This window comes from Coloeus monedula (assembly GCF_965178545.1).
Source record: "Coloeus monedula genome assembly, chromosome: 20".
Classification (NCBI taxonomy): Eukaryota; Metazoa; Chordata; class Aves; order Passeriformes; family Corvidae; genus Coloeus; species Coloeus monedula.
Genome location: NC_138800.1, coordinates 7,908,810 through 7,929,292, shown reverse-complemented (window position 1 = coordinate 7,929,292; position 20,483 = coordinate 7,908,810). Strand labels below are relative to the sequence as shown.

At 45.2% G+C, this 20,483-nt stretch overlaps 1 protein-coding gene across 3 annotated transcripts; it reads right to left on the bottom strand.

Moving 5' to 3' along the window:
- Positions 1–554: 554 nt before the first annotated feature.
- On the bottom strand, positions 555–19,132 carry AKAP10 (A-kinase anchoring protein 10). 3 transcript variants are annotated; one of them, XM_082294687.1, is made up of 15 exons: positions 18,813–19,132; positions 15,225–15,272; positions 12,965–13,147; positions 12,158–12,697; positions 10,682–10,780; positions 10,157–10,241; positions 9,699–9,822; positions 8,503–8,639; positions 7,419–7,563; positions 6,525–6,698; positions 5,018–5,127; positions 4,592–4,674; positions 3,982–4,034; positions 2,932–3,027; positions 555–1,888 (listed from the first exon to the last, which is right to left on the bottom strand). In XM_082294687.1, the coding sequence occupies exons 1-15, from the start codon at positions 18,970–18,972 to the stop codon at positions 1,883–1,885; spliced, it is 2,043 nt and encodes a 680-aa protein (XP_082150813.1). In that variant the 5' UTR covers positions 18,973–19,132; the 3' UTR covers positions 555–1,882. The 3 variants fall into 3 exon arrangements, with proteins under 3 accessions (XP_082150813.1, XP_082150814.1, XP_082150815.1); XM_082294688.1 differs by lacking the exon at positions 15,225–15,272; XM_082294689.1 differs by lacking the exons at positions 15,225–15,272; positions 18,813–19,132 and adding an exon at positions 13,358–13,594.
- Positions 19,133–20,483: the final 1,351 nt, after the last annotated feature.

Genomic DNA, 20,483 nt, shown 5'->3' with positions numbered 1-20,483 from the left:
GCGGCCGGCGGTGCGCACCGCGCTCGCCCCGGAGCCGCGGGTTCGAGGCCGCGCCGGGACAAGTCCCGCGGGGCCCGGGCGGGTGGAGCTCAGCGCGGCTCTAAAAGCTCAGGGGTACGAGACCAAAGCGACTCAGAACAGGCCGAGCTGCTCACGCTCAATCCGGCCCACAGTTTAAGGAAACACAGCCCTGAGCAATATCCATACCCTAATCTGTGCCCTGCAATCCCTGAACACACCCAGGGTTAGTCGGGATCCTGCCCAGGGGGAAACTGAGTCAGGGGGGCACTAAAAGAGGGGAGAGTTTATCTTAGAGAATTCAGAAGTGTGGTTCAATACTGCACTCCAGGACCAAACCTGCCCCTCTACCCCTGTCCCAGCCCAACTTGTGCCATGGCCTGTGACTGAACACCTTATTTATTATTTGAATAAGAGTTAATCTTACCACACTGCCATTAACGTAATCCTGTAAGAAAGGTGGGCAAAATTACCCCTGAAACTCTCATTAAAAAACCATCCCCTGTAACTTCAAACATGAAAACAGAAAATCAACGCAAATTTCAATATTTATGTATTTTAAATCAAAACACAATTAAATATAGTATGTTTTAAGTACATGAATGCTTGGGTATGAGAGAAATAAGAGGTGGTACATAGTACCAAAAACCTATACACAGCCTTTTCTGCTTTTTCATAACAATACAGTGTGTCTCTATACAATCAAATATTGCAACAGAATAACACTTTCCAGTCAATCAAGATATTCTGAACATTGGAAATGATTTGAGTTCTTCGCATAGTGATTTCTTTGCACAAGTTTGAAGAAAAAAGCAATCATTAGAGTAAAAAAAAAAAGACCCAAAATAAAAGTGTTGTATACTAAAAATGCAGCAGTAACGTAACGTAACTGAGTACTTCTGCTACCCTGCAAAATCAATTTGCTGGGGAAAAAAAGAGGTGCTGTGTAACATGGTAAGTGTTAACAGTGTCAGGAAGAAGGCCAGAGGTCATTAAAAATTGTTTTTCCTTGTAAACCAAACATCTGGAATTAGATACTATGTTGGGTGGAGGACAACAAGCGATGGAGAATGGCAGCAATTACTTTTTTCCTTGCTCGTGGGATGGTGAGGACAGGAAGTGGAACAGTCTCTGCAGGGTCCAACCTGCTTGGAAGGTGAGCTCTGGGAGCAGAGGGGCTGCAGGACCAGCCTTGGAGCTGCTCCATGGTGGAAGCAGGGGAGGTGTGGGTGTGTGTGTGTGTGTGCAGGTGTAGGAGCTCGACAAGGAGGAGTTCCTGACCCTTCTACACTGCCTTCAAAGTTAATGCAGTTATGAAGTAAAATACATTTATCTTACAGTTGAATACTCATCTATTTCAAGTAACGGAAAATTAAACTCGGAGCTCTCCAGGTCATTCACTGCCAATGGATTCACCCTTCCAGGATGTGCCCCATGGCCCTTCCAATTCTGAGTTTAAAAATTACAAGCAGTAGAACTAGAAACTACAGCAAAACCTTCCCCTCTGTTGTGGCCTCTGTGTCCCATTCCAGATTATTTTGCTTAAAAGCCTTTTTTTGAGACAGGGTCAAGTATTTGTGAAGTCGATCACAGTTTCTCAGCGACACATTTGTAAACTGCATCTTCATCTCAGAACCATCATTATTGTGAATGCCACATACACCAGGAAAAAGTGTTTCTTCAATCTCTACAGTGGAGGTCCAGGATTGCTTCTTTTTCATTCTTCCTTAGAAATGAGGGAGATTCCGGTGGTTGGAGTAACAGTGCTTTGTTTTTATTGGCTGTGTTAAAGAATCCACCAATAGGGAAAGTTCACTTGTTCTCAAAGTGGAAAACCAGATTTCCTGTCCTGGAGTTTCTAAAATCATAGCTGGAAAAGGGAAAAAAAGTTCATTTTACCCTAAAATATGCAAGGCAATTGCTCAATAAAAAGACATTTTGTGTTTAAAAACATTGAAGCCAGGTATGTTTGAGTTTGGGGGAGAAAAAAACCCCAAACCTAATCCAAACACACTCAACCTTTTGATTACTTGCTTAATTGAATCCAGAGCATCTGCAGCCATTTGATATTTCTAAATACTCTGCTGAGCGACCTTTTCATCCAGGCAGACTGGAATTGTATCATTTGCAGCCAAGCTGTTAAGTGAAATCATTATACAAGTCACTTAAATGTTACTGCTCCGTTAGAAAGAAAACATTCACACAGTGGAACTATGGATCCACCTATTTGGATCAAAAAACTGGGCTTTGGCACATGTTTACCTTCAATAACTGAACATAATGCAAGTCAATTTTTAGAAACAGATGCCTGAAAGTCAGAAGTACCAGACATTAACTTGGTAACCTGCTGTCACCAATATTTCACAAAATCCAACTGTTACATCAGAACTGGGATTTTTTAGGCAGAGAATACATGGGCTGTACAACAACATAAACAATATAGAACACTAAACCTATGGACAGGGCTACTGTGTCTTTTTAAAGTCTGGAGACAGAATTGTGTAAATGAGTGCACCCAACAAGACAAATTCACAGCTGCTGAGTTTTACTGACACCTCAGGCAGAAATTCCACTACTGACTAAGAGGAACCAGCAAGTGTGAGCTCAAGTAAGGAATTACACTATTCATCCCACAGCACAAATCACCCTTTTAACTAACGAGGCAGTTTGTAGACTCAAACTAAGACAAGTTCAATGCTTTCACAGCAGAACCACCACAGGCATCTGTTAAGAAATTCCCACATCACACGTAGGCCGAAACACTTCCAATCTTTGTTTCTTCCTCTCATGCTCTGCTGGTTTGAACATTTACCAGCGTGGGTTTCAGCCATAGGAGGAAGGCAAGTGAGAGCTCTGCTCCTCCCACAGCCTGGCTGGAGGCAGATAAAGACAGGCAGCCTTTCCACCCCCTACCTTGGTGACCGTCTCCGAAGGCTGCTCACACTGCGCCTGCTGCATGACGTCGTTGACAATCATCTTTGCTATCCTCCAAGCCATCTCTTCTTGAGCCTGAAAAAACAGCCCAAAACACAGAGAGCTTCAAGTTCTTAAAAGAAAAACACAGTGCTCTCAGCAGAATGCAGACAGAGCCTTGGAGTCAGGGTAAGCTTCACAACTCCATGACCTGTATAAACATATCCTCCCTTGAGGATACAAAAATGCTGCTAGCAAGGATTTTCTTGCTATTTCCTAAGCCCATGAGAGACTTTTCTCTCTCACAGAAGAGGTAGCAGAGTTATGTAAACAACCAAACACCTGCAGCCTTGAAAAGTCTCGTTTATGGTATAGTAGAAAAATATTTTGACAATAGATGTTTTAGGATTTTAGCCAATCACCCCCAAGGGGTGGCTGATCCTTTGCCCAATTAGACTATGAAGAAAAAAGTCTATAAAAGAGTTTGTAAAATAATTAAATAAATCAATCTTGCTGCACAATTCCTGCCTGCTGGATCTTCTCTCCTCCTCCCTACGGCTGCAGGACACAGTAATATACCCTAGGGCATTTATTTCTTTTTAATATTCCCTCAATGGAAATGCACCTGGCCTCCAAGTACAGTGATAACTTCAATTATTGTACTTGTGGCTTGATGCAATTTCCAAGAAGTTAGTGGAGGTTTTAGATTTATCTCTTGGTGATTTGTCCAAGCCCCTCAGAGGGGGAAAAATGCAGCCTGGAATACATGTGCAGTGGCCAATTCACCTTAAAAATCAAACAGCACTTCCACCCCTACTTGTAGATATATAAAGCCACACAAGCACACACTTAATTAGTTCAACCAGCAAGCACTGGCAAAGATCAAACTAGTTTCACACATACATGCAATCAAATTATATTTAGCACACAGAATCAACCTGTTCTTGGTGCAGCAAAAAGATACTCAGAGATAACAGCCAGGATTCAGAACATCAACACTTTATTTCTCTAAAGTGTGAAGTCACAAGGAGAACGTGAAAGGGGACACACCTCATCTGTGTTTCCTTGAACCCATTTCTTCATTGCTTGTGAAAACATGGACCCTGGTTGAGATAAAAACAGCAAACAAGGTATGTCAGCAAAGTGAGGCACAAAGCTGATTCCTGTCATCCCTCTGAAGGGTGTGCTCTGCTGGTATTCAGGACATGGAGGAGTGGCAGGAAAGACAAGGGACTGCCTGGAGCCATTTGGACACTGAGCCTTTCCCAGAGCTGAAAAGCAGCACCAACAGCTGGTCCCCAGCCTGGCTGGGAAGCAGGTGGAGAGCTGCAGTTCAGTTTCATCTCAAGACCAAAGCTTTGAAGGTTTGATCACCAGCTCAGCTGCTGACGCTCCCATCCCTGCCAGGTTCCATCGACAGCTCCAACTCCCACAGGCTGCTCATGCTCCCCGGAGTCCAGCTGGACCAGAAAAGCAGAATTTGGATAGGAAACTGGGCCAGAGATGGGTTTTGCCTCAGTTGAGGCCAATCCCCATGGCATCTCTATCTGGCTTAAAACAGATCTGGAAAGAGTCAAACATTTTGCCTATCTTAACTTCAGTAGGGAAGAGAGCAGCTCTGCAGATGTCTACAGAAATGGAGAGAAAGAGCAAAGCAAACCTTTTGATTTTTTGACATCAGGCTCTGGTTCAGATTCTCTGATGAACTGCCCCAGGTCACTGACTCTTCCAAATGTCATCTTCCTGAGGAGAGGAGTGAAGAACCATGTGGGTGATCAAAAGAACTCTGGCATTATGGAAAGCTACATTTGGCTATACACTTGGCTATATTTTGGAATCAAAGAGGAAGAATAACTAAGAGGAAGAGAAAAAACAATTAGCAATATTTTTCTGGCTGCCACTTTGGTCAAAGAAGCATTCGTTCAGTGTTAAATCACACTACTGAAACAAATTTAGTTTCAAATATTAGGACATGGACTAAGATCTTGCATTTAGGCCTACTCTCCATGCAGGAGGACACAGCAAAAATGAAACAGAGGTGAAACATGTAACCAGAAAGGAAACAATACACTGAAAAGAACCTTACCCTGCATATGTTCGTTGATACAAAGATTCTGGATCCAGACTTGCAGCATCTACAATTATTGCTTCATCAAAATTTTTCAGGATTTTAACATTAGCCTTTTTGACATTGGACTACAAATAAAAATTCTAAGTATTAGTGCCCAATGCAGACAGCTACTAGCTTTTTAACAAAACTGCAATTTTAGTGCTTTTAACACAGACAAACCTCCATCAAGTCTCTAAGCAAGAGTATAAAAGAATTAGAGAGTGTCTACACAGCCTTGAATTCCCAACTCATAGGACATTGTTTTTAGCAGAGGATGATAAAGTTCTCTGGACAGAGCCAAAGACACAAAGCCCAGGTCAGCACACGCTGCTGCCTGAGCATTATCAGCTCAACAGATTTGTGCATGCTCACAAATCATTTGTTGTGAGTCTGGAACATCCCTCTCCTGCACTTGGTAAGCAATTCCCAAACACAGATGCCTCCCCCATGCACAGAGAGCAAACATTTATCTTCTGGCTTGGAGTATTTATATAAGATTATGAAAAAAAGCCAAGGAAACATCAGAGCAACAGCAGGAAGAGCACAACACACAGCGATCCATTATCGCCTCAGCACGGAACAGGAATACCGATGGCAGCTCCTTTCCTGCTGCTCTTTATGCAAAAATATGCAGAGACCCAGAGATTCTCCTATTCACACAAGCAGGAATGCACACCACAGAAAGCAGCACCTCATTTCCTAAATTGCCCAGCCAATTACCAGCAGTTCCTCCTGCTCAGAGGATCAGGCAGCAGGAGGCTTCAAGAACACGGATTTTATTCCCCACTTCGCGGCTAGGGGAGGAATATTCCCTCCTTGTAAATTAGGAGGTTTAAAAATAGAACAAGCAGGTAGTACAGCTTCCAAGTTGCTGGAAACCCAGGACATGACTAACATCGGTGTGGATACTGGATTTGAAGCTCAGGGTAGCCCTGCAGAGTTCAATAAAAGCAGCTCTCACGTGGCTCTTCTGCTCTCAGCTGGGCTTGCAGTTTCCAAGCTGCCCTTGTTACAGGTTAGCCAGAATCTGCTGTGTGTTTGAGCAGATTGATGCCTTCAGCCCTGGGAATGAGTTTACTCTTCAGGACAGATGATCTGGCACTTTAAAAGAACTGAGCACACAAAGCTTGCGTGTTTATATTTAAATTCGATAGCATATTCACAAGTGTCAATTGTTACCTGAAGTTGTAACTATGGTATTGATAAAATAGTGTTATTTCTAATAAAAAGCATTCCTAGATGTTATGGCATCATGAGAAAGTCTTCAGTAACAGTAACAGCTTAATAAAAACATCACTGATGCAAAAAATATCGGCAGCACAAGGCTTTGGGTACAACAAATACCAGAGACACCCTTCTGACAGAACTGAGCAGCAGGCAGATTAAACACATCCTAATACAACACAGGATTAAATAAAAGTGGAATGGTGTTTCCTTATAGGGTGAAAACTTGGATATGGACACAGAAAACCCAAATTGGTACCTGAGAGGCAGAGCCATCCGTGCTCCCTATGGAATCACCGTCAGGAGAGCTACCAGGGCCATGAATACTCAGTGCAATGTTCCCTCCTGGGAATTCATCTCCTCGTACTGAATGGATGAGGTCATTCAAGTATTTGTAGTAAAGGTTGCTGGACAAGAAACCAGGTAGGAAAACCTGAGGGAAAGAAGGAGTCCTCTTTAATCAAGGCTGGTCTGCACAGCTAGAGAAGAACACACAAACACCTCAGTCCTTGTGCAGATGGAGCACAAGTAAAAGCACCCACACTTGGAATTATCGTGGATTAGCAAGCGCATTGCTTTAAATTTTAATCCTACTGCAAAATGAACAAACCCAACTGCCTATTAATCAAATCCCCCAGTAACTGGAACTGAAGTTTAGGGGGGGGGGGTTTCCCCTCTAGAAACTAAGCTTGAGAGCCCAACAGGCTTTACAGTTATTCTGCTTCACTGTTCACAATTCTCTGCAGCTCCAGAATCAAATCATTCAATTCTGGTATCTGAGTATCCCAGACTTATATTAACCACAGCACTTGTATTAGACTTGCAAACAACTCCTACTAAGAGGAAGGAAATTTTTCTGAAGATATAAAATAAGCTGTTGATAGCAATTCATACGAGAGGAAATTCTGTTACTTCCATTAAACTGCAATAATCATTCGAGGCAAACATTTCACAGAGCATTAACAGCAGCCAGTGGGTGGTATCTTCATATCAGGCTGGGGAAAAGAGTCTGGCAGATTTTCCTGAAGCTGTTCTGTTATCCAGGTAAACAGGAAGTCAGTAAAGGAACGGGACAAAGCAGGGATGCTGCAGAGGACACCTGGCACACATCACCTTCACTAAGTGTGAACCCCACTCTGAAGAAGGATCTCACCGTCTCCATGGTTGTCCACGCCTGCCTTAAGGGAGTGGTGAAGCAGTTGGGGAGAGGCCCCCCCTCCCTGCAGATGTTGGATTCAATCTCCAGCCTCACAGAGTCATCAAAGCCCAGAGGATGTGTGGCCTGCAGGGAGAAGTACCTGGGGCAGGGCATGGAAACACAAAAAAGATTTGCAAACCTCTGTAGGTGCCCAGGGCCCACCTGTCCCCCAGACACTGCACACACCTGGTCCCCACTGACTACAGGTGAGAAAACCCCTCCCAGAAACGGTTCTAAGAGCCCTGCCCTGAAACACAGATGGAAAAGAGAGAATGGGAAACAGGAATGCAGCAGGAAACACCCAGAACTCTGAAGCAGCATTGGCTCCACTGCTCACACCCTTGCAAACCAAGTTTAAGGCAGGGGAATGACCAATGAACCTCAGAGTGAAGCATTTGCTTCCTCTCCAACTATTATTTCCTCCTTGGGTAATAACTCGAGTTGTGGTAGAGTCGCACACTTAAGAACAAACATTTCCTGGAAGCAGTTGTGCTGTCTGTCTCCCAGCTGTCTTATTGCTACGGTGAAGCACAAAATACAGGAGCAAAGTTCCTCTCCTGAGAGTGAAAGTCTGATATTAAAAAGGATCTGATTGCTTCCTTAAAAAAAGGAAATATTTCATAATACTAAGAAGAAGCACTACTTGGCTTTTATTATGTGTGAGAACAGTTTCTACAGCCTACTTTACATGGATAACACTATCTGAACACTAAGGTTTTTCTGCAGTGCTGTATCTGCTATTAGGCTTAAATGCTTTCCATTTTCAAACGTCAACCAATCAGCTTTGATATTTCCCAACCAAACAAACTCAAGCAATCAAGTCCTGAAAATTCTGAATTATGTTTAAGAATGGATCCTTGTAAGGATTTCCCCTCATGTATATCAAAAAATTTGAAAAGTTCACGTGTGCAAACACATCAAATGCCACCTTGATAAAGTGCACCTCAGCAGAACAGCACAAGAGTGCAGAGAAGTCCCTTGTGCACAGCACAACACAAAACCACAGGTACAGAAACAAAGAATTCTGGAACTCCCTCACTTGTCATACAAAATCATGGCATCGTTCTGTGCTTCTTGCCCATCATACTGGCCTTTTTTGGCAGCAAGTTGAGACTGGAAGTTATCTGCTGCCAACCAGAACTGCAATACATTAACTGCATCTTCCTTCTCCATGTACTGGAAGGGAAATCAGAAAAAGAGGAGAGATTAAAGAAGTTCTATCAAGAAACTTTTATTAACTTTTTAACCTCCTTCTTCCCATTTAGAACAAGGAACATAGTCCATATATTAGTGGTAAAATTACCACCAAGACACAGTATTTTGAATTTCTGTTGCAGACAGATTTAGCTTGCTTGGAGAAAAAAAAAAAAAAAAACACAACAAAAAACCCCCCAAAAAACTTCTGACATTTCTTTTCTGTACTCATTTTTACACTCAGTTTCCAAAAAACTATTTGTCTCATACTAGGACAGGAAACACCATTTTCATGCTACATTTAGCTTATACTGAGCTCAGCACATTGTCTCAGCTTCCCAAGCTGCAGTTTCAAACTACATCAGCTCCTCAGACTGTCAGGACAAATATGTCAAGAGCTGACTCCTTAAAGGTGCAGCAGTCTGAAAATGTGAAATCTTATATTTAACCTATCACATCCATAAAGGTGCCCTCTTCACATAACACTGGTGAATGATTTGTTATCTCTAATAACATTTCAGCTTTCAAAGCCACTACAATGTGAAGATCAAGATGCCTATGTCAAAGCTTCTACAAAGCAAAGAGACTCTGAGAAGCACTCCCTAACTGGAGAGGAAGTCACAAATACTCATTCCACAACACAATGGACAGGTCTGAACATTTGAATTAGTTCTACATGGGGGCAGAAAAAGGTTCAGTGCATTTTCTCTCAGAAAAACACACACCTTGGGTTTTTTTATTGTATCATAGAATCACAGAATTGTTTGGGTGGGATGGGACCTTAAAAATTATCCAGTTCCAAGCCCCTGCTATGGGCAGGGACACCTTCCACTATCCCAGGTTGCTCCAAGCCCCGTCCAACCTGGCCTTGGACACTTCCAGGATGGGGCAGCCACAGCTTCTCTGGGCACCCTGTGCCAGAGCCTCACCACCCTCACAGGGAACAACAACTCCTTCCTAACATCTAAAGTCATCGAAGAATGAACATTTTTTCATTTGCTAGAAAGGGATCTAAAAGCAAACCCAAATGTTGACACTCACCTCAGAGAAGTAGAACAGGGCTGACTCACAGAACAGAATGTCAGCCAGATACACAGTCCCACTGGTCAGCACCTCAATCTGGTATTTACAGAAATGGTGACTCCGCAAAAACTCACTAAAGTGCCTGCACAGAGACAGGGACAATCAGTTATCAGGGTCAGCAGCATCCAAGGCACCCTCAGAACCAATTAGCTGTTGCCCAGAACTCTGATACTTTTGGTAGGATAAAAGCAAAATAAGCAAGAAACAGGGCAGGTTTGTAAAAAGAAAGAGATAAAGAACACAACAAGTGTGAACAGCCAAGTTCAGCAAGAATGGATTTGGAGGAGGGGATCTGGGCAGTTTCAAATCTAGAAGACAGCACAGAGAAGTGCTGATACAGTTATGTCCCCATAAACATTTTAAACAGAACCTTTAGGACAAGAGACACAAGAACCCAAACCATTGCATCAACTTACTCTTGTTCCATGGCATTAAACACTACAGACTGAGCTGTAACAAAGCAGTTGGGATCCACTTGGCCATCCTCCCCACAGATCTTTGCTGCAAAGAAAGAGCAGGTTAATTTTAACATGGGTTTGGCTGATGGAGCTGAAAGGCCTGAGCAAGGACTAGTTAATGCAAAATTGCAGTTCAAATTCACCAGAATCAGCTGGTTCTGACTGAGTGAGCTTTCAAAGTACTGCAGGTGGCCAAATGATAATAACGGGGCTAAAATATTTGATTGAGACTCATATATGGATCCTCTCCATAACCACCAAGAATTCTTTCCCTAATTTAAACAAAATCTCTGGAAGTTTTTCTGAGGATATTCACAGCACTGCTGAAGGTCAGACCCACTAATACTTTTAATCTACCATCTTTTTACAGCTGCCTTTAAAATTCATAAAAATAAAGATAAATACAAGTGTGTGATATATCAGAGATAAGTTTTTATGGGGACAGAGCAGCTCTGAAATGAGGAAGCAGTTATTCATTCTTACCAACTATGTCATTTCTCATTGCTTCTGTAATAGGGATTGGTTTAGCAGCATCTGGAGAAATATATTTGGTAAAAGTACTAACTGCATCCCGTTCTATACCTGCAGGGAAGAAACACAGAATCAAACTTGGAATTCCTTGGCATGAGTGAGTAACAAATGTCTGCTCTTCAGAAAAGCAGGTGTCTAATTCTCAGTGGTGTTTCCTTCCAGTCCACTACAGGATATTCATATTCTGCTCCTGACCAGCTGCAGGGACTGCGTGAGCTCCAGCCAGGTCACAACAAACCCAGCATGGACTGACTAAGATGGAATAAAACAACATAGCTCCAAATTTTCCCTACCACCACACAAGACAGAACCCACTTCCTCAGCTGCACACTGTAGTCCCTGAAGCAGCACCTTTCAGGCAAGTGAAGTTCCCAGTTTTTAGCTCTCAGAGAAAAGAAATCACTTGCATTATAAAGCAATTACAAGGAAAAAAAATCTTAAAATGGGACACCTCAAGTGTTTTACACATCATCTTTTGAGACTTGGGACTCAGCTCTGGAAGAGAGAAAAATTTACACTCAAATTCTTTTCTAATTTCTCAAGAAGGACCCTGTGTTTTCAAATTCTTTTTGGACATCAGAAAGCAGAGGTGCTTTCATGACTTTTCCCTTTTTCCTGGTTTAAGTGACTTTGGGGCTGAGGTTATGTATTGTGGAGGCACATGATAAATAACTACATGAGAAAGACAAACAGCAAGAGAAAGGGATGCAACACAAGGAAGCAGTTGGGCAAACAAAAGGAACCAATATGAAGAAAGAAGTGTTTCCTTTTTGCCTGCAGACTTGCACAAATGAGGGAGGACTGAGTAGATGCAAAGTAGAGAAACATGTTACTGTGCATGTAGCTCACTACCAATAGGAAATATTTTAATTTCATCCTTACTTCCAGCAGCCTCTGAAGAGGTGGGATCCAAATGACAACAAATCAGTTACAAGGGGAGGAACTCTATCAAATAAATCCAAGAACAAAAACAGTACATTCCACACATAAATCTCCACAAGTCTCTTGCAACCACTACTTATGTCATTTTATGTAATACAGGATATTTACCTTCCATGGCAAGTTAATTATCAATTCTCAGCCCCATCACCCAAACTTTCTGCAATTCTTTCAAGGTGGGATGGGTGAGGGAAGAACTGGACATTGCAATGTTCATCTTCATTTCTAATGATTACACATGGAAGAACAGAGGCAACCTAAGCTCATTGAGCACACAATGATTTTGAAGTCTCTTCAGCAGCTTTTTTATTTTTAAACAAGTCAAACAATACACAGCTCAAACTGGTGAGCAGCAAGTTAACATCAGTGATACACAAAACTTTCTTGCTAAGCCCCTGAGAACTGAGGCAGCTCCCTGCACAAAGCAACAGCAGCAAAAACATTCCCCACTTCCCACCTTTTTCACCAAAGGAAACACACAGCACTTACTTTTCATGAGTTTTCCTGACAAGTCCTTTAGTGCAGAGGAGGGGCTGTTTCTGTTTGATACTGGAAGCTTGGAAGATTCTTGCTGATCAGCTGGAAGAGATGGAGTCCCTGTCTCTGGTTTGCTCAGACACAGAGCACTGGTGCTGCGGCTCCCCTGCCCTGGCAGCCCCACGTGGTTCTGGCTGCTGGCAGTTCTGTCGGGCTCGGGCTGGAGCAGCCGGGCTGTGCCAGAGCCCTCCAGCCTCTCCTCCAGCCACCCAGCAGGAGGAGAGGAGGCCAATTCCTGCTGTTTGGAGGGGGAAACGGGCTCTGCCAGGGAGCTCTGCTTCACCGTGTTCAGGCTGTGCGCGCGGATGCGGGACCAGGTCGTGGAGTGGAAGCTCTCGGCCTCTAACCAAAATTTCACCAAGTGCTCCATCCTGCGCAGCTCCATGAACTGGATGAAGTAAGGGAGGGCTACACTGTCCTGCAGGACTTGTTCAAGGGTCTTGGAAAGGCTTGATTTGGTCTCTTGAGCCTGGTAGTTCAGACACGATCTGCCTAAAGGGAAACATAAAAGGGAGTGAGTGCGCATTGTACCATGTCTTGGATACAAAAGTGTCCTGTAATGTAACTGTGACGAGGCAATTCCAACACAAGGACACAGTAAAGGAATGGTCTGTTCTCTTCAAAAGCCTCGCAGGGTAACACAGATGCTACTGTAACAGCAACCATGCTTTTATTACCTATTTGTTTACCTGAAACCCAAGGGATGGTGAGTGCACCAGGAACACACAGAATAAAAAGTTGACATAATTACAGCCTTACCTAAGTCTCCAAAGTGAGCAGCTTCCATGTGACTCGGCTGCTTCTTGAGGGCAGCTGTGCGGCTGCTGGAGAAAGAGTCCATGTTGGCAGAGATGGCATTGATGGCCACATGGCTTGGTCCTGCAGCCTCCAGCAAGGCATGATTCCTAGTGCTTCTCTGAGGGGAATGTAGTGGGATTGGAGCTGGAATCAGGACAGAAATTGTTAAAGAACAAGGACCCCAAGACCTCTTCTAAACATTGCCCGATGCTAACCACCCCAAAATATACCAGGGAGTTTGCAAGAGCCAGTCTGATTAAAACCTGACTGTACCACTGTGTGTCATGTCTGATCAAGGGTCTGATTAAAGACCACAAGTTTTATTACAGCAAGAATAAACTCACTCCCACTCACCTCTCTTTTCCTTATTCAGCAGATGCCATGTCTAAGTTTACATGTGAAATACTCCTGAGTCTTCCTGCTTCCTTGATAACCACTACTGTGACAACTGAATATTCTGCCAACAATTCAGTTTAGTTCCAATGCTCCTGCCAATCCATTTCCATGCCTTTTTGAAGGTTAAAAAATCCTGAACTACAAAGCTATCTGTGAGGTTTAATGAGAGTATTTCTCAAAAAATATTTTTTTTGCTTCTGCTTGGTTGCAAGAGAAAAAAAAAAAAAGCAATAGGGAAATACCTCTGATGAAATCCAGGTTATATACTTAACCCCCTCTGCCTGCTTTAGGACACGAGTGGCTACTGGAGCTCAAAAAAAAACAATTAAGAACTTCCTCACACAAAATTCTGCCTAAGTGTTAATAAAGCTGAAAAAACCCCAAACATGCTCACAGCAGACTCCAAAGCTCTCAGGAAGCTGTGTTACGTGAGGATGTTGTGCAGGGACATCTTACACCTCTGACTCAAAAATAAAGCACATCAGATGAGCTGATTATCTCAGCACCTCGCAGGGATGTGTTCCATCAAGGTGTCAGCCAACTTGGGTTTCATTACTTCCATGCTGCACCACTTTATTTTTATTCCAAATTTTATGACAGCAGTTGACAATTTCACACTTGGATGGCACAGCACAGCTACCTCAGGAGCGATGGTACAGGAGAGTGGAAACACTTAAATTATTGCCAAGTGTTTGTGCAGTTGCAGGGTTGCACACCAAGACACCACTTGCTGCTTCTTACAAAGCCTCTGGGTATTTCATACCAGCAATAATGGAGAAAATATCTTTTTTCCAAGGCCAAGGGATGGCAGCAATGGGAAAATGTGGTGGAGGCTACTTGTGTAGAGCCAGAGGCATATTCCTCATAATGCTACAGGCTTTTGTCAATTAGATTTAAATTTAATTTAATATTATGGACATGTGAGAAAAAAAAAGTTCTACTTTCTTTAAGGGTCAAACAAAGGTGCTTTCTGCTGCAGCAGCTCACAATGTGCAATACTATAAACTTTCACGTTTATTTTTATTTTCAGGGTCACCATACTGGTAGTTGCACTGAAAGGTGAGGTGTGGCTATGGAATGGGTGCAACTCACTGTTTCCTGCATTTGATTTGTAAGACAGACCACATAGGCAAAAAAACCCTGTAATTTTCTCTTGATGTGCAGATAACACATTACCAAGTACAGAAACAGGATTTTGTCTGAGGGTATAAAAGTAACAGATCAGATTCAGGCATTTACCTCATCTCCTTTCAGTACTGCAAGAAAAACTGACAGGATAAGCAAACTTGTTTTCCCACAGTTTATAAATCTCTTTTCCACCAAGATCTTGTCTCCTTTCCTAAGAGATTTATTTAGCAGCAGGATCTCTGCACCACACAGAGCAGCAGCAGAATGGCTCATTCAGGATTTGAATCTTCAGCCTCATAAGCCAAATCAAAGTTAAATCTGCAGCTGCTTCTGCAAATCAGCCACAGTGAAGCTGCACTTTTCAAACTCCAAAGGACACTACACCTGAGCAAGAAACTTCAGGAGCAATTTGTTGTGGATAAGGAACAACCACCACGTGCAAGGTGACCGGATTGCCTGATCACTTTGAATTAAAGCTCATGCCTGACATAACTTAATAACCTTCTGTACCTACAGATTCAGCAAGATGAGGAGGAAAGATCAGTTACTATAAATATCCAGAAACAGAATTAACTTTTTGGGTTTGGTTTGGGTTTGATGCACAGGTCAGCTCTATGCTCAGGAGTAAGGAAATGATCCTGCTGGCTAAGATAAAAATGGCAGAGATCTGAATTTACAGACAAAAGTTTGGTCTTACTTTTAATTGCTTTCACATCTGTGGTCTTTTCTTGTTCTTTGCCTTTCACTGTAAAATACAAGGGAAAATGTTAATGCTGTTTCGGGTCACTAATGGCATTTACCTGAGAAGGGACACAGAATTCCCAACATCAGCAAGTATGAGAGGCAGATGGAAACCGTAATTTTGTTAAAACTGATTTCTCATTTAAATTGCACATCCAGTAACTAGCAGAGGCTTTCAAAACTTTTCTGTTGCCTTACTTTCAAAAGCAAAACCTTATCATCCATTAATTAAGTTTAATGAAATACAGTCTGTTAAAATTACCATGGAGGAAGATGTTTGCTGTCTACAGATTAAAGCTACATTCAGGGTGACTTTAATAAACAGCATGAACTGGGAAGAGTGGGAAAGGTGTGTTTCAAGTGCAGGTGCTCTCTGTGAACCAAAAATCACCTAAAACCATCTCCCTTGTATTACAGGAAGAGCAGCACAACACCCAACGCTGAGGAGACGTGGACTGGCTCTGGCTCCATGGAGCTGCTTCCATGCACAGGATGGATACCACAGAAATGCTCTGGAAACTCCCTGCAAACAGTTTAATCTCTCACAAATAGTTTTGCTTAATCATCATCAAACCCCGGGTGAGCAACTGATGGGGAGATAACAGTGTAAAAAGCTGTGATGGAAAAGCACTTTGAGGATTTCTTTTTTAAAGAATATTACTATTTTTTAAAGGAAGCTCCTAAAGGAAGCGAAGGAGAAGGTCTGTTTAACACAAGAATAAAGGAGCACATAAACAGGATGGCAGAGAAACAAATGCAGGGGTGATACTGGAGAGTGTGATCTACCAGGGAGCTGCTCCAGGCAAGGATTATTACTACAAATAGGTCGTCCCTGAACACCGACTGTGGAGCCCTTCCCGAGGTAACCACAAGTCACAGCCCAGCACAATCACACATTTACATCACAAAACACATTAAAAAAAAAAAAAACCCACCCAAAGCATTCCTATTCCGACCTAAGGATTTTAAATATTTTAAAGGGGAACTTCAGTCTCCGGTTACATAACTGCCCTGCCCCGGTGGCTGCAGCACTGCCTGCCAGCCTCCCCTGCGAGCACAAACACTGCAGGGCTGCAAACTGGCAACTCGGGGTCGAAAATTTAAGCTCCCAAGGAGCACATTCTCTGACAGAGGGGTTTAGGTGTCCATTAAAAGAGGCAGATTCTCTCCACACTGACCTCCTGCAGCCCGATGCAGCTGTGAGCAGGGAGAGTAACCAGCCTTTACATAACTGGAGCCGATGGGCAGGGGAGAAATCACCGAGAAAAGCTGCATGTCTGAAGAATGCTGAGGCACAAAGGGAACCAAGAGACCTCTACAAACCCTCATCTTTCCCAAACCACTCAATATTTCATCAAACCAGTTCCTAGCTATCAGCAGTAATTCTTGGCTTTCACACCAGAGTCCTCCATAAGCCTATTTACAGTTTAAATACCTCTGTTCCTTCTTACCAGCTACTCAGTTCCTCCCTAAATACCTACTTACTACTGGAAATACAGACTCCAGGGTCGTGTCCCAACCCTTTCCACACAGGCTGCTTCTGTCCCCAGCAGCTCTGAGCACAACCAAGTGACATCAGTAACAGCAGGGGACAAAATCAGCTCCAATCCAGGACAAGCCCAAATTTTAGAGAGTGAAGTTTCACTACCAGAGTTCACTTTCACTTCCCCCAAAAAGCGGATGCTGTGCGGTGCCTGTGTGAAACCAGACGGAACCACAGAACAGGGACTGAGGGCGAGGCTTCCAGTGGCCAATCCCATTCCAAAGGGTGCCAAATCAGCACGTGACATTCCGGAGTTTTAATTCACATCTTGAAATGGTCTTAACGAACCCAAAAACTGTTCACAGTGTGTCAAAAACCAATGAGAACCTGCTGAGGTCAGCCAGGCTGTGGGACTGCATGTTATTCCCAAGATATCCCCAGGGATGAGCTGTTCCACTGGCAGCAGTTTCATAACCTGCCCTCGAGCACCCAGCTCACCTGTTATACTTTGATTTCTCAACCCATTATCCACCCTCAGTCTGCCAGACCTTTATTTTAAGGCCCGAGCTATAAACACACTTCACCCTCGGTTCTGATTTTTCTACAGGTCAGTTGCTTTATGATCCTTGCTACGGTTTAATTTAAAATTAGTTTTCATTTTCACTCACTGCATTATCGTCTTAAACACCGACAGCTCACCCCAGGAACACTGGTGTTTGTAGGATTTTGGACTGCACGTGGCCAGAGCTTTATCCTAAGCCTTAATGTGCTGCTTTCCTCACAGCTTCAGTTTAAATCTTCTCTAAAAGCCAAATCTAAAAACGGAGATTACACCAAGCAGTGTTTTATGCACAGCCCAGATGAAAGGTTACTTTTCTCCTCTCCTTCAGAGCGTCTCTCTTGGGCATTTAGTGCTGATTTGCCTCTCTGACCAAAGATCCTTTAATCAAAGGAACACAGATCCTCAATTACACTTCTCAGATAATCAGACCTTTCATAGCTTTCTCCCTGAGAAAGTTTCCACCCAAGATGACCTTGTCCCTGCGATCCCACATCAGGATGGAACCTCAGCTCCACAATTCTCAACAAAGTAGCAGGAGCTCTTTTTGAAGAGTTTATAACCACTATCAGAGTTTTATTCTGCAGCTTAACATTTGTATATGAACACCCCAAAAACGATCGTGGCACTTGCAAGGCCCTCAGTGGCTTCAAGAGTCTTTACATCTGCTAATAAGGACAGAAATTTAGACTCATTTCTCCCACAACTACTGCGCTAACCTCCCCAAAGAATGACATTTGCAATGCTGCTGCTTTGGTTGAGCAAGCTCCAGAGGATGTGTGAGCCAAGAGCATCAACATCACCCCAGGTACCACGTTCTTGCCTCCCAGGATGTGCATTTTGGGTTCAGTAACCCAGAAAGGCTTTAGGACAGCGCTGCATCAGAAGATCAGCGGTTGCATTGCTCGAGCTACAGCATCAAGAGGTAACAGAACTTTTCCAAGGGGCACTTCCAACAAAAACCACCCAAACCACAACTGTGCGAGTCGAGAGCGCAGGGCCCTTCCTGCAGCACGAGCACAAAGAGCCTTCAAAACGCTGCGCTCCCAGAGAACACTTAAACTGCACCCATTTGTGCCGTCGGAGTATTATAAATATTTCAGGAGCCCTGAATTTCAAATCCTAGCTTGTGCCCCCTAACAAACGCATTACAGAATAAACTCCCAAGGACTCCTTTGGTTTTCACGGAGAGCTCAGTGCGATGAAGTCCCTTTTGCACTCAGATTTGCAGCTGCTGCTGTACATTCTCAGCCCATTATATTTTTTTACGCAGCCGGTTGTGAAAAAATCATCTGTAAAGTGCTCAAAGGCTCAAACCCCGCACGAGGCGTGGGAGGTGCTACAGCCACCGTCCGGAGCCGCCGTGAGCCCCGGCAGCTCGGGGGCCGCACCCGGCGGTCGCTGCCGGTCACCGGAGAGCCCCGGCGGCAGCCGAGCGCCCCGAGCCCCGCCCGGCCCCGGCCCCCCCAACCCCGCGGGAGCACCCGGCCGCCGGCACTGACCGTCATTGGCGGGAAGGCCGCTCCTCAGGGCCCGAGCGTCCTCGCGGGGCCCGGTGGCGGTGCCCGGAGGGGCAGGGCCGGGGCCCGGCAGCCGCGCGGGGGACGAGCCCGGCGGCCGCCCTCCCACCGCCCCCCTACCTTTCCGCCTGAAGAAGGACATAGCGCCAGGGAGGGGGCGAGGCGGCCGCCGGGGCGGGGGAAGGCGGGAGGGAGGGCAGCGCGCCGGGTCCTATGAATGAGGCTGCTGCGCCCGCCCGCCGCCGCCGCTCCCTCCGCCTCTTCCTCCCGCGGCGGCGCCCGCGGCCGCCATGTTGTCAACAACCGCCCCGCGCCCGCTTCCGGCAGCGCTGCCCGCGCGGCAGGACGGGATGCGGCCGCACTCAACATGGCCGCCGCGGCGTCGCGCCCGCCGGCCAATGGGGGCCGGGGCGGGGCCGCCGTGCCGGCTGAGGGCGAGAAGCCCGCGGGGGGAGCGAGGCCATCTTTGATCAGGGCCGGGCGCGCGGCGTGGGGCGCCCTCGGCCGTCCTGGGTGAGGGCAGGTTGAGCTGGGGACGCTGCGGCAGTTTGAGAGCCCCGAGGGCAGGGGACAGAGTCCTGAAAGCAGTGGACGGCGGGCGAGCGCCGTGGCGGGGCCGTGAGGGCCGAGGTGCCCTGCGGACCTCAGGGATGTGTCCCAAAATGCCCCCTTCGGCCGTGGGGGCCGCAGCAGAGGGGGCGGACGGACAGAGGGACGCATGGACAGCCGGGCACCCCTCGCCCCTGTCCGAGCTCCCGCCCGCGGTCTGAGGGCCCTGCAGTGCCCGCTACGTGCCGGACACGCGGTGCCGGGAGCGCGGCGGCTCCTTCGTTCCACGGCAGCCCCCGGACACGGGGGCAGCAAAACCAGAAATCCCTGCCAGGCTGCTCGGGACGTGGGGACACCGCCGGGCGCTGGGAATCAGTGTCTGATAAGTCGGTTCCGTCTGCGTCCCGAATCCTGACACAAAAATCCTCTTAATGATCCTCCCGAGGCAAATCTCTTCCCTCAGCTACCAAGGACGTTTGTCACTCTGACACAGTGCTAAGGTTGCTGAGGAGCAGATCTCTGATCTAAAAGCTTTACGAACACTTTGTAAAGACTGTGATTATAAATTCTGGTTTGTGTGTGAGGAAACTGAGGCACAGAGCCAGAGGGCAGCTCTGCCACCCTCGTGTCACACGGGCTCGATGCAGTGTCACCCCTCTGCCGTGTACCTGTCCTGCCCGTGCTGCCTGAGCCACGAGAAAATGATGTAATTAATAATCATTGCGTGAGTTTCTGCACCATCTTTCATCCAAGCATTGCAAAGCTCTTTACAAACACTCAGTAATTAAGACTCATAAATTGTAAATGGTATAAAAGGTATATGGGGATCTTCCAGGGCTGGGATGGAGCTGTCTCCTGGGCGGGATGGTGCCGCTGATCAACACCCTGTAGCAAATGCATTTGCTCTTTTGATATTATTTTTGTTAACTGATGCTCTTTGATACAGTTCTGTACACATGCCCAGAGGCTGGCTGGAGCATAATGAACTATTCTATATGGTTTCTGCATAATGAATGGAGTTATTTAATTGGCACATAACCTCAGAGACTGCTAATAGACTAAAACGTTCCAAAGATGAGTAAATTGGAAAGAATGGGATGATTC